At 54.7% G+C, this 12,710-nt stretch overlaps 1 protein-coding gene across 23 annotated transcripts in view; it reads left to right on the forward strand.

Moving 5' to 3' along the window:
• ZNF618 (zinc finger protein 618) overlaps positions 1 to 4,817 on the forward strand; it is a 172,302-nt gene extending 167,485 nt beyond the window's left edge. For all 23 annotated transcript variants that reach the window (XM_048222918.2, XM_026513816.4, XM_026513826.4 and 20 more), the window contains 2 exons: positions 2,505 to 2,606; positions 3,265 to 4,817. In XM_048222918.2, the coding sequence (XP_048078875.1) occupies positions 2,505 to 2,606; positions 3,265 to 4,781 (1,619 nt within the window). In that variant the 3' untranslated portion in view covers positions 4,782 to 4,817. The remainder of the gene's footprint in view (positions 1 to 2,504; positions 2,607 to 3,264) is intronic.
• Positions 4,818 to 12,710: the final 7,893 nt, after the last annotated feature.

The raw sequence follows: 12,710 nt of genomic DNA on the forward strand, positions 1-12,710 counted from the left end.
TCGCATAATTAACATTGTGAATTTTTGTATTGTTAGGTGCTAGGTTTTGTAAAAGCATTGAACTTTGTTCTGGGTTACCGTTTAGGTACAGAGGACCACCTCGATACTTTGGAGGCTTACTCTTAAGTTGCATTGTGGCGAGTGGCGCCTGGGGGGCTCAGTCGGTTAAGCGTCTGCCTTCGGCTCAGGTCATGATCCCAGGGTCCTGAGAATTGCTCCTCCTTGCTCCCTGCTCAGCAGGGAGTCTGCTTCTCCCTCTCCCTCTGCCCCTTCCTGCTCGTTTTCTCTCTCTCTCTCTCACGTAAATAAATAAAATCTTAAAAAAGAAAAATGTATTAGGGCAGGTCTAGTGCAGTCCTTAATCTGTTGTTAATTTTGCCCCAAAGTGAGGGAACCCTACCCAATTCCTTATGCGTTGTGGTCTCTCCTTTCTGGTTGAGGGAGTACAAATTTATTTCCTCCCCTCCCCCACTTCCTGCTTTCTCGTGATTCCTTACCCAGTCTTGTGGCATTTAACCCCGTGCTTGGGTAGGCAAGTATTCAGCAGACTTCTGGAAACCCTACTGAAGGTCTCCAGAGCCCTTTCTTTATGTAACTCCCTTCTCTCTGGTACTTTCCCTATACATTTTAGCTCCCTTCCGCTTCCCTAAACATTGGCTTCTGCCTCTTCAAAAATCAGCAAAACCACTGGGCTCTGTTCCCTATCCCTGGGCTGCAGGCTGCAAACTGCTTTCAGGCCAGCTGGGCCAATCGTATTACTTAAACCGCATTCGTTCTCCTTTTTCTGGGATCAGACCTGGGACCTGGGATTACCTGTCCGAAAACAGTGGTATCATGATAGGCAATTGGTGGAAGTGAAAGTCCGTCTCTCCGCCCCCAATCTATTTTTGTTGCATAGATTCGTTTGTTATTTGACTTGCAAGTCTAAAATACAAATAAGAAATCCGTATAAAATTGTGATGAGATCTTACTTTGCATAATGCATCTTCCCGTGTTATTACGGTCTGTGCAACCGCCTTTCCTAGTGATTGTAATGTGTTCCTTTGAGTGGATGTCCTAGAGTTTCTTTTGTGTTGTTTTTGTTGCTTTGTTTTTGGGAGTGGGTGTTTTGTTTTCATTTTTTCCTGGAGTTTCTAAATTAGCCTTGCAGGGCTGAACATGTAGATACTGGGGAAGCCTCTTCTCTTGGTATGATAACTGTGGCCTGGGCCTCCAAGGCCTGATGCCTTGAACTGAGAAGAATGGAAAATGCTGGCAACCCTGTGCAAGTGTCACTGGCCCGTCCATCTCCTTGCATTTGTGATTCTACCTGTAAGATGACGTCTCAGGGAAATAAACCCACAACAAGAACAAAAGCACAGAGAAATGATAGTAGAATATTAGGCAGGTAGGTTCATAGCAGAACAGTAATACTGGAAACAGCCCGGAAACTCTGCACTCAGTGTGTGGTTCAGCAGCCCCATGGCGTATCATCCGACGGAAGACTGTGTGGTCATTGGTCACGACAAGCACGTTACTCAGACCGTTTCTACTCCAAAATGATTCTGTAAAAATGGCAAGGAGTAGTGGTGAAGGAAGGAGAAGAAGCATGTGCTATTTTATCTGTCTGTCTGTCTATTTGAGAGAGAGCAATAGAGAGATAGTGCGGGCTGGGGGCAGGGAGGGGCAGAGAGAGAGGGAGAAAGAATCTTAAGCGGGATCCACGCTCCCGACACAGGGCTCAATCCCATGACCCTGAGATCACGACCTGAGCTGAAATCAAGAGTCAGGTGTTCGGTTGAGCCACAGAGAGCCTGGACTGGGCCACCCGTGTGCCAGGCATGTACCATTTTGATATAGTTGCATATGCATAAACAGAAGTGAGGGAAATGCATGGAGGAAGCATTAGGAATCAGGGGACCTGGGTTGTCTGTCCCAGCCCTGCCTTTGGTTCTTTTGTGTGATCCAGGGCAATCCTTTTCTACATCTGGGCTTCAGTTTCCATATCTGACAGGGAGAGGGGCTGAGAACTTAGTATCACATAGGGCTTTGGTTTGGTTTTGTTCCTTTAATTAAATTTTTAGTATAAACTGAAAAGAAAAAGCACACTTGAGAAAAGTGAGAAGATGAGGTCTCTTAGGCCACCGGCTGTAACTGGCACCCCTCGCCCATTTCGGAGCTAGAACATGGGGTTGTGTGTGGGTGTGGGGCCTCCCAGATCGACTCGGGGGCAGCGGTTCCCACCCACTGCGCGCTTCCTGTGCTCTGGGCTTTCCCTGCATTTTCTCTTGTTGATCCTTCCGGCACGTGTGTCCCATCCATGTGCTCATCTTCATTTTTTCAAGTGACGTAATTGAGGCTTTGCAAGCATAGGATGATCGTCTGAGCAGAAGCCAGGGTCTAGACCCAGGCCCAAGTCCTAGGAGCCTTGTTCGGGCTTCACCCGCCATGCTGTCGTTCTCGTCTTGTGAGTTGGCAGGCCTCTTGCACCTCAGGGTCACACGCTGTCCCCTTTGTGCCTGCAGCGGACAACGAGAACAACATCGCCTCCAACCAGTCCCGATCGCCCTCTGCTGTTGTAGAAGAGAAGTGGAAACCCCAGGCCCAGAGGAACAGCGCCAACAACAGTAGGTCTCTCCCAGCCCAGAGCCTGCGGGCCTGCAGAGGTCCGCCCCGTGCACCTCTAGCCCCAGCTCCACGCCCCCGCCCCCCGCCTCCCATCCCACCCCCTGTGCCTCTCTTAATGATGCGAGACCATGTTCGAAGCTCTTATACACCTAAGACTTCATCTGTGGGAATTGTGACCTCAGTGGACGGGTAGAAGGCAGCCCGGGGAGAGGAGCTGACCTTTCCGTGGTCAGAGCATACATACTTAGTGAGAGTCAGAACTGGAATCCACTCGTCAGTTTCTGTTGGCTTCTCTTTCCTGTTGCTGTGGCCTCATGTATTCTATTCACTAGCGATTCCTTTCTTAGAGGCAGTTCCTATATCGAGGACGAAGTTAGACTAGTTGGCTTCAGAAGTCTAGGTGAATGACACGTGCAGCAAGTGTGTTGCATACGTCCCACTGTAGTCTAGTCCCGTGCTCGTGGCAGGCATTACTAATCAATCCTAGAATGTTATTTCTGTGCGACTCACATGTTAAATACCAGAAGCACCACCAGTTTGTGTGCAAGATGAAGCCTCCTAGTTTCTAATACCACTGCTTAGCATAGTAGGCTGCAGCCCGATGAAGGCCACTCACCTGCCAGGTGTAATTACATCTCTCTTTGTGTCCTCTGCCAGCCATGACCAGTGGTTTAACACCCAACAGCATGATCCCCGAGAAGGAGCGGCAGAATATCGCAGAGCGGCTGCTGCGGGTCATGTGCGCCGACCTGGGCGCACTGAGTGTGGTGAGCGGGAAGGAGTTCCTGAAGCTGGCCCAGACGCTGGTGGACAGCGGCGCCCGCTACGGGGCCTTCTCCGTCACGGAGATCCTGGGCAACTTCAACACGCTGGCGCTGAAGCACCTGCCGCGTATGTACAACCAGGTGAAGGTGAAGGTGACGTGCGCCTTGGGCAGCAACGCCTGTCTGGGCATCGGGGTCACCTGCCACTCGCAGAGCGTCGGCCCCGACTCGTGCTACATCCTCACGGCCTACCAGGCCGAGGGCAACCACATCAAGAGCTACGTGCTGGGCGTGAAGGGTGCGGACATTCGCGACAGCGGCGACCTGGTGCATCACTGGGTGCAGAACGTGCTGTCGGAGTTCGTGATGTCGGAGATCAGGACAGTGTACGTGACCGACTGCCGGGTGAGCGCGTCCGCCTTCTCCAAGGCCGGCATGTGCCTTCGCTGCTCAGCCTGTGCCTTGAACTCGGTGGTGCAGAGCGTGCTGAGCAAGCGGACGCTGCAGGCCCGCAGCATGCACGAGGTCATCGAGCTGCTCAACGTGTGCGAGGACCTGGCAGGCTCCACGGGCCTGGCCAAGGAGACCTTCGGCTCGCTGGAGGAGACCTCGCCGCCGCCCTGCTGGAACTCGGTCACGGACTCGCTGCTGCTGGTGCACGAGCGCTACGAGCAGATCTGCGAGTTCTACAGCCGCGCCAAGAAGCTGAATCTCATCCAAAGCCTCAATAAGCACCTGCTCAGCAACCTGGCGGCCATCCTGACGCCCGTCAAGCAGGCGGTCATCGAGCTGAGCCATGAGAGCCAGCCCACCCTGCAGCTCGTGCTGCCCACCTACGTCAGGCTGGAGAAGCTGTTCACGGCCAAGGCCAACGACGCAGGCACCGTCAGCAAGCTGTGCCACCTCTTCCTCGAGGCGCTCAAGGAGAACTTCAAGGTGCACCCGGCGCATAAGGTGGCCATGATCCTGGACCCGCAGCAGAAGCTGCGGCCCGTGCCGCCCTACCAGCACGAGGAGATCATCGGCAAGGTGTGCGAGCTCATCAACGAGGTCAAGGAGTCCTGGACCGAGGAGGCCGACTTCGAGCCCACCGCCAAGAAGCCCCGCTCCGCCGCGGGCGAGCACCCCGCAGCTCAGGAAGACGATCGGCTCGGGAAGAACGAAGTGTACGATTACCTGCAGGAGCCCCTCTTCCAGGCCACCCCCGATCTCTTCCAGTACTGGTCGTGCGTTACCCAGAAGCACACGAAACTCGCCAAGCTGGCCTTCTGGCTGCTCGCGGTTCCGGCCGTGGGGGCCAGGAGCGGGTGTGTAAATATGTGTGAGCAAGCACTTCTGATCAAAAGGAGGCGACTGCTGAGTCCGGAAGATATGAACAAACTCATGTTTCTGAAATCCAACATGCTTTAAGACTTGGGGACGGTAGGAAGGAAGAAAAGAGAAAAAGAGAAGAGAAACATTGGGAAAAAAAAAATACACACACACACAACACTGTCGCAAACAAAGAAAAAGGAATTTAAGTTCTAAACACTGTGGACCTCATTATAAATGCCCCCCTGGAAACTTAAGTGCTTTTTCAGCGTGTGTGTGTGTGCGTGTGTGCATGCGAGGTGCGGACGCGGCCGAGCGCGCGGGCCGTGCGTGTGTGGCACGGGGGGCCCAGGGCTCGCCCGCGTGGCCCCCGCAGCCTCGCGCACGCATGCGCGCACACACACAGCCCTAGTGCGTGCACACGCCTGCTCGTGGCGCCTGTGCATTACTGGGTGTGTCAGGAAAGCTGAGTGGGAAAGAGGGAAGACACTTCACCTCCTTTTCTCAGTGAGGGGGCTTAAAAGACTCCGTTTTCAGGTGTGCAGATCGGTAGAAAGCTGATGTGGTAAAATGTTCAGGCAGCTGAGATCTGAAGTGACTTGACGCTCTCTGTCCTCGACCCCCTGGCCCTTCCCTCTTCTCCCCCCCCCGCCCCCCCCACCCCCCTGCCCCGAGCCCTCCTGACCCTCGTGCACTCACCCCTCCCCGGCTGCTCTGCCATGGATTCTCCAGACTGCATCAGATGGACAGTGTCTGCACTGGACTTTGTTCTCGTTCACCTTCAGGGCATTGCGCTGTTGCTGCCGAGATACCCTTGGGGCTCCCGGGGCAGCCGCCTTAGAAACACACCTATCTATCTCCCCAAATCAGGAAAGGAGACTTTAAGAATATAAAGCTGACCTTTTGCTTTTTAATATAAGATAGAAAAAAAAAGACATTTTTTAAAGAAGTATAGATGCTGTCTCCACTCCTTAATAATTGTTTTCCTAATATTTTAGCAGTTTTTACTTTTTTTTTTTTTCTTCCCCAAATCTGATTTTAGACTCTGCTAGGAGGCACTGAATGTCTATAACTTATGTTTTGGAGGTTTTGTTTTTTTGTTCTTTGGTTTTTTGTTTTTGTTTTTCTTTCAGTTGCCCTTTTTGTTCCTCAAATCACACTGTAAACTAGCTCATCTCAGTGGGATCTTCAGCATCCTAAGGTTTTTATTAGCCCTCCCTGTACAGTCCCATGTTCATGTATTCGAACAGCCAAGACCACGAACTTGGCGTTGCTGTTTGGAAACCAGGAGTGGGGCTGGAGTCGCAGGTTTCACAGATGTGGGGTTCGGTGGAAGCCATAGGGAAGCATGTGGCTTAGGAGTTCTCCTGAATGTACGCGGAAGCCCCGCCCTCCTGGTTTGCTGTGTCTGGTACCGCGAATGTCTGACTTCTATACCCAGAGTGCATTACACTACTCGCCACGTCACTGACACTTCCAGCCCAGCAGGGACTCCCGAGTCCATCCGTGTTCACGTCCGTCGCACCTCAGACCCACGGCCCTGGGGGTCCCGGACCACGTGAGCCTCGGCCCTCCTTCCAGGACAGTAGTTGAGCATGGTGCCTTGGGGGCCAAACGGTTGATGTCTTGAGGGTGGAGTGGCATCAGGCCACATGTAATTTGAGGCTGTGAAAGATGGCTTTTCTCTCCGTGAGCAATTTAGGGTCTGCACACTCGGTCCAGATGCCAAGAGGGTGGCCCCTTTGCCCTCCCAAGAGGTTCTGTCAGGGTCAGCACTCCACCCCCACCCCCACGAGGAATGTCCTGGCAGTCTCATGTCCCGCCGGTGGCCATGGCTGTGGGATAGATGGTTGCACCCAGGGCTTCAGGCTAAGAATGGCCGCCATCATGGAGGGCTCTTTGCCAAGGCACGTTTCACCATCATGAGGGTTGACGAAGTCCACTCCATCCCTTCCTGGTAATAAAGCATTACTTAGCAGTGAGATACCTCGACTCCAAAAAGCACTGTACAGCAGCCCCCCTCCCCGGGTCCGTAGCAGATCGGGAAGTCAGGTTGGTTCAAAAACTCGAGAAGGCTTAGGATCATAGACCCAACGGTGTCCCTGGGGGCCAAGCCTGCTCGCGTCGCCTCGTGAGAACTAACCCAGCTTTTCCCTCCGAGTCCTGGACGTACTGAAACGCATCCACATGGGCCGTTCACACCTTCGCTCCAGCACGCCGTGGTCTCAGGAACCAGTGTGCCGTCACCTCTCCTGGAGAAGTTCTAGGTATTTCCCCCATGTTTCCAGCCGGGGTCACACCACCAGGAGAGCCTCCATCTGCACTGGACGGTCACCTCATGTCACTTTCTAGAGAGCGTGGGAGCATCCACGAACTTTCTGATCCGATCTTTGTGGACATTCCAGAAGGTGGCTGCAGGGCAGCTAAGTGACATGCCCTCGGCCAAAGGCCACCAGCTGTCCTTTGCTGCTGGGGAAGGGCCCGCGACTCGGCACTTTCCGCCACACGGGGAGGACCAGAGCCGCCCACTGTGTGTGGTTGGTGGGAACAGCGCCTCGGAGCCCGTCGTCCCTCTGCTGAGAGCAGAGCTGTTCTGGCGTTGCCCCGGTAGTGGGCCAGACATTTCACTTTCTTGCAAAGCCATCAGAGACCGAGCCCGGATACGCGTTCAGAGCGCTCCGCATCCTCTTCGGAACGCAGGGCTGGCTGCCCTCCAGAACGAAAGTCCGCGTAAGTCTAGTTAATTGCACTCGAGGTGTCGAGTCGTATGTGTCACCCCCGTTCTGTTCTTCCTTCCCGCCTCCATTCGACCCCTCGGGCTCGGCTCACCCTGTAGGTGTAAGGTTGCTGCCGCCAGGCGCTCTGAAAGCTTTCTCCGGGGGCTGCCTCATCCAGATACGGCACCAAGGCGGCAGGTAGTCACTTTGTCTCTTGCAGCCACTGGTTCCTCCTGAAACTGGGGTCACCAACAGGAAAGGCTGTATCAAGGTGCCCCTTCAGTCCACTTCCTCGCGCAGGCGGTTCCTGTAGTGCAAATCCGGCTGCAGTGACCAGCGTAGGAAAACCCAAAGATCCCACAGGTCCAGCCACTGGCCCCTCATTTCCAGCAATATCCACCTTATCCAAATTCTAGTTTAGCCAAAGGATTGAGGTAGACTCTCCCAGTTCATCTGACACCTCCCCTGGCACTGACCTTGAGAAGGATTTTGTCTTCTGCTCCCCTGTTCTGTGACCGTGATGGGACTTTCCACCACAGGCCCTTGGTTGCCGGCAGGCCGGGAAATAGGGCCATTTCTGTCCTGTTCTCGGCAGCTCAGTGTGGTCTTCTGCTGACTTGGACATAACCTGCCTCAAGCCATGTGATTCCCAGGACAGAAGTGGTCTTGTTTGGACGTAACGTGAACCCCAGAGGGGAGATGGAGAGAGCCCACCTCCATCCTGCGGGGTATTCTCCCCTCATCTGACGTCCGTTGGCTTCCCCACCAAAGCTCGGGCCAAGGACTGCAGCCTCATGGGTGCTCGATCTGAGTAACCTGGGCATGGATGTGCTTGTCCCAACACCGGTCTCCCTGTTTGGGCCTGGGCCCACCAGCCAGCCTCAGAGAGTGATTAGAAACCAGGAAACGAAACGGAAGGGCCACCTGAGCAAAGCTGCTGCTGGGTCCCCGAGTGGGGGCCTTTGCCACTATCCCACCTGACAGCCTCGGGCTTGGCGTCTTGGGAAAAGGGTACAAAGGTTTCCTGGTGAGGAGAGAACAGTCCGAGCAAGGACTTTTTTTTTTTACACCTGGTCTGTAAGCTGGCAAGTGTTCTCCCCTTGAGTTTCCTCCTTTATCTCCTGCACTTTGAAGAAACACCAGGGAAAAACTCTGCAAGGTGTGTTTTCCACTGTGAAGCCGAACCTCTGCCTCCGGGAGTCCCCGGTGCTTGCCCGAGGCCACCTGCTCCTGCCCGGACTCGAACTAGACTCCTCGGCAGGGGGCACCTGGAGAGACATCAGGGACACAGCACGCACTCTCGCGGGCCACATGTTCCCGAGAAAGGTTTGAAGTGAAGCTAGGCTGCGGATGGAGGAGGAAGGGCCTGTGAGCAACGCCCGGAAGGGGACGGTACCTGGATGTTGTCATCATGATACATGCGCTCGCAGAGACGGGAAGAGGAGGCGCCCAGGGCATGGCGGGCGGCTGCCCCCTGCCCCGTTGAGCTGGGGTGAGTTCACAGCTTTGCCCTTGGCCTTGAGAACGGTGGCAGCACCGGTTTCCCTGGGGTGTACCCGACGGGGAGCACCTAGAAAGGCTGCTGGTTTGGATAGAACAGTGAGGCTGAGTGCGGCTCGGCCGGTTCCCCGGAGACGGTAGGCGGGGGCCCCTGTCTCAGCCCCGCCGGCGCCACCCCAGCGCCCACATCCAGCCGGGCCCGCCCCTCTCTTCACTGTGGCTAATGTTTGCTAGGCCAGTTATGGTGAACCAATGATACGGTGTTGTTTTCCTCTTAGTTTCCCTCCCGGGTTCCCCTCTTCAGGGTTTTCTGGAGGCTTCTGTCGTCGTCGTCCTGTTTGTCTTCCTCTCTCGTTTGGGTTTGGGGATCGTGGTCAGTAGAGGCCCGTCTGTCGCTGGGGGGCCCCGTGGTTTCTGTGTGAGGAGGCACCTGCTGCCGCTTTGATGAGGGCGAAGACCCTCACTGAGGTCACTGTTGGCTCTATTCCTGTCCCCGCCGCCGCCACGCGGGTCGCTTTCAAGATCCAGCTCCTGTACAGAGAAGGATTTGCTAGGTCTGCAGCTGGGCGTCAGCATCGGGACCCTCGAGGGTCCTACCCCCCCGCGCGTCCCCACCGGGCACCTTGACTCTTCGAACCAAAGTTCCTTAAGGGGCACAGCCCAGCCTTGTCCGCAACCTCAGGGGCCTGGGATCCCTGTGGCGCTTCCTGCAGTCCGGGTTGGCCGAGACCGTGGGCTCTGAGACCAGCCGGACGGAAGCCTCCTCCCACAACCCAGGTGCCAGCCGGTCCCCGCCTGGGGCCCTGCCTCCCGCCCGGCCAGGGCGGCCGGGCTCCCGGGCGGCGCGCCAGCTCGTGGACTGGCGTGGGGCTGGGACTCGCCAGCCAGGAGAGAGAGGACCCGCCAGGCGGCGCGGCCGGGGCCGTTCAGACCCCAAGCATCAGGAAATCATTTTGTACGACCACCCCGAAGCAGAGATATTTTTTAAAAAGCGTAAATTATTTTCAGTTGTTTTCTGATCCTGCCTTTTTCTTTTCCCCGCAAACTTCACATCCGTGATTCTTTCACATCAGGTAAATCTTGAGAAAGCCTTGGTGCCCCCGTCCCCCGCGCCCCCGCTCAGTAACCACGTGCGTGCACCCCCCCACCCCCGTCCTTTCTCAGTAGTTAACGACATTCTAGGCAATACCATAGGCACATCTGACTGTGTCTCTCTCTCCGAGTGCAAGAAACTCAAGTCATCTTAAAAAAAAAATACAAAAAAAAAAATTTACAAAAAAACAAACACAAAAAAAAATATCTTTTTTAGGCCAGAGTTTTCTACAGGTATTAATGAATATTTTTCTTAATCCTTATAAGTTTTATGTGTTTAATATTTCTTAATACCGGTAGCATTAATTTATACTTTTGTAGCAACACAATATTTTTATAAACAGCCAGTGCTTGGCTCCAGTCTCCACGAGGGGTTTATCCAGGGGCCATCTTGGGGCCCTGTGTACCATGTACTGTATTTAAAAAAAAGTTACCTAGTGTCACCCTTGCTGTGTTAATTAACAAAAGATGTTGCTTGCGGTCTCCTGTGTCGTTGGTGTGGATCCAACAGCCCTGCGGGGGGTCGCGCTGCGTGGGGGTTGGGTTGACGGTTCTTGTGATCTGTAACCCCCGAGACCACACTTGAGGGTTTATTTAGGGTTTTCTGTTTGTCCTTTGGGTTTTTCGTTTCACTTTGTTTTGGTTCCGTATCTCCATTTACAGCCAAATCAGTTTCGTGATGTTTAAAAACTTTTTCTGATGTCAAATGGAGGAAAGGAACAGGAAAAAAAAAAAAAAAAAGATTTTTACAGAGTAATAAAATTTAAAACTGAGCTGTTTAAATGTTGCTGTTTTTACCTGTCTGTTCTTGTCCCAAAGTGGGCCATTCCCAGGAAGAAGAGGAAGGTTCCACTTGGTTCCTTAAATCGCCAAAAGCCCTAGCCCAGAGTCCACCCCCACCCCCCGAATTCTTGCAACATTATTTCCCAGTTGGTTGATGCCACGGCAAAAAGACATCCTTTTAATGGTTAGAGAGAGTCAGTTACTTAAATGATTTCATGTCAGTGTTGTATTTATGGTTTTACAATAAAACAACGTTTAGGAAGATGGCGGTGTGTGGTGTTGTTTCTTGGGTTTGGCGTTGGGCCATGTCATCCGGTGAGGAGCGGGGGCACTGGCGAGTAGAGATGGACGGGAGGCAGGACCCCCAGGCGCGACAGAGCCGGAGTCTGTGCCGAGGGGACACACCAAGGTCCGGGACGTCAACGCCTCGGTTGAGTTGACACGTCCGGCACCAGCCAGAGCCAGCTCGGCCCACGTGTGACCAGTGATACGGCCCCTGTGGGCCTTGCTTATGGACCATCGTCCCATGGAAGGAGGAGGAGCGAAATCTGAGTCCTACATGGCCAGTGTCGCAGGGACACATCCTAGTTTGCCTTGTCCATGGTTGCTGGTGTGCCTCTTGCCCCTGGTGACCCTGTACCCAGCAGCCTTGGGTGACATGTGTGACTGTGTTGTGTCACCCTCCATCTGGGGAAGACTGTCTGCGGCTTTGCCAGATTCCCGATGGCATCTGTGGCTCCAAACACGTACCAGCCTGGGTGGACTTCGGCAGGTCTCACCCGGAGCCTCACACCCCCGACACACGCACATCAGTGCTTCGAGTCAAGCTGAGGGCAAGTCGAAGGAGAGGTGAGGCCCCCAGAAGGCGAGCAGTGGCCCGAGTGGGCCAGAAGCGTGCGAGCGTGCTGCTGTCAGTGTGTTCAAGGGCAGACGCTGTCGTGCTTTCTCCTGGCCTCAACCAGGTGACGGGGCGCTGTCCCCGAAGAGGACGTGTTACGTGGATTGGCCGAACAAGTCCCACCAAATTGCATGGGGAGCATCGCCAACAGGCTGCCGAGCTGGACCCCCCTCCCGGGGGGCATCAGCCCTGCCCTCGGGACCATCCCGTGGGAGTTTCCTATGACGAGTACCCTGGGGACGTTGCCAGGAGCGGGTGACTGACGTTTCCTCGAGGAGTTTCCATGTGGTCTAGCACAAGTCAGGAGTCTGCTGCAGCTGGGAGAGGCCTCCCCCAAGCCTGGCACGTCGCCATCCTGGAAGGCCAAGCGCGTGGCCCAGAGCCTTCCTACCGCCGAGGGCAGCCTCTGGGTGTTTAAAGTTTTTAAGAAGCATGTGTCGTCACTAAGCAGCCACATCGATTTTATAACTGTGACCGGTATCTTTACGAGAAAATTTAAGGTGAGAAGACTTCAGAACCACGTCGAGTCTTCAGGGCAGCCTCTCGGGTGAGCATCCTAGGCTCCGGACTCGGGGTCACAGATGTGCTTCGACCCCACCTGTCTTGTCTCCAGGGCCTGGCCAGGCGGCAGGCCAGTGGGGGAACCACAGGGGAGGCCCTGGCCAGAGGGACCCTCTCGGCTTGGCTGCCAGCACGTGTGTCAAGAGAATCAAGAAACCTTATGTTTTTTTTAATGGAAGGCCCATTTTTAAATGGTGAGTTCAGAACTATAAAAAATACCTCCTGAGCCAGCATCCCATCTCCCAGCTGCAGCTGGTTCCCACCTGAGGCATTTGTCCTTCAGGTCACTTCAGACTAGTCCTCTACGGAGCACGGTAAGTGGCCAGCCCGGGGGTGTGAGGCACGCGCGGGGGGCGGGGAGCAAGGTATGGACGTAGGACGTGCTGACCTTCAGACTGAAGGGCCTGGCTCTTCTCCCTGACCAGTCCCCTGTGTCCCTGCCCCTGGCCCACCCACTCCTGCCCAGGGAGTCCTGGC

This window comes from Ursus arctos, unplaced genomic scaffold (genome assembly GCF_023065955.2).
Source record: "Ursus arctos isolate Adak ecotype North America unplaced genomic scaffold, UrsArc2.0 scaffold_18, whole genome shotgun sequence".
NCBI lineage: Eukaryota > Metazoa > Chordata > Mammalia > Carnivora > Ursidae > Ursus > Ursus arctos.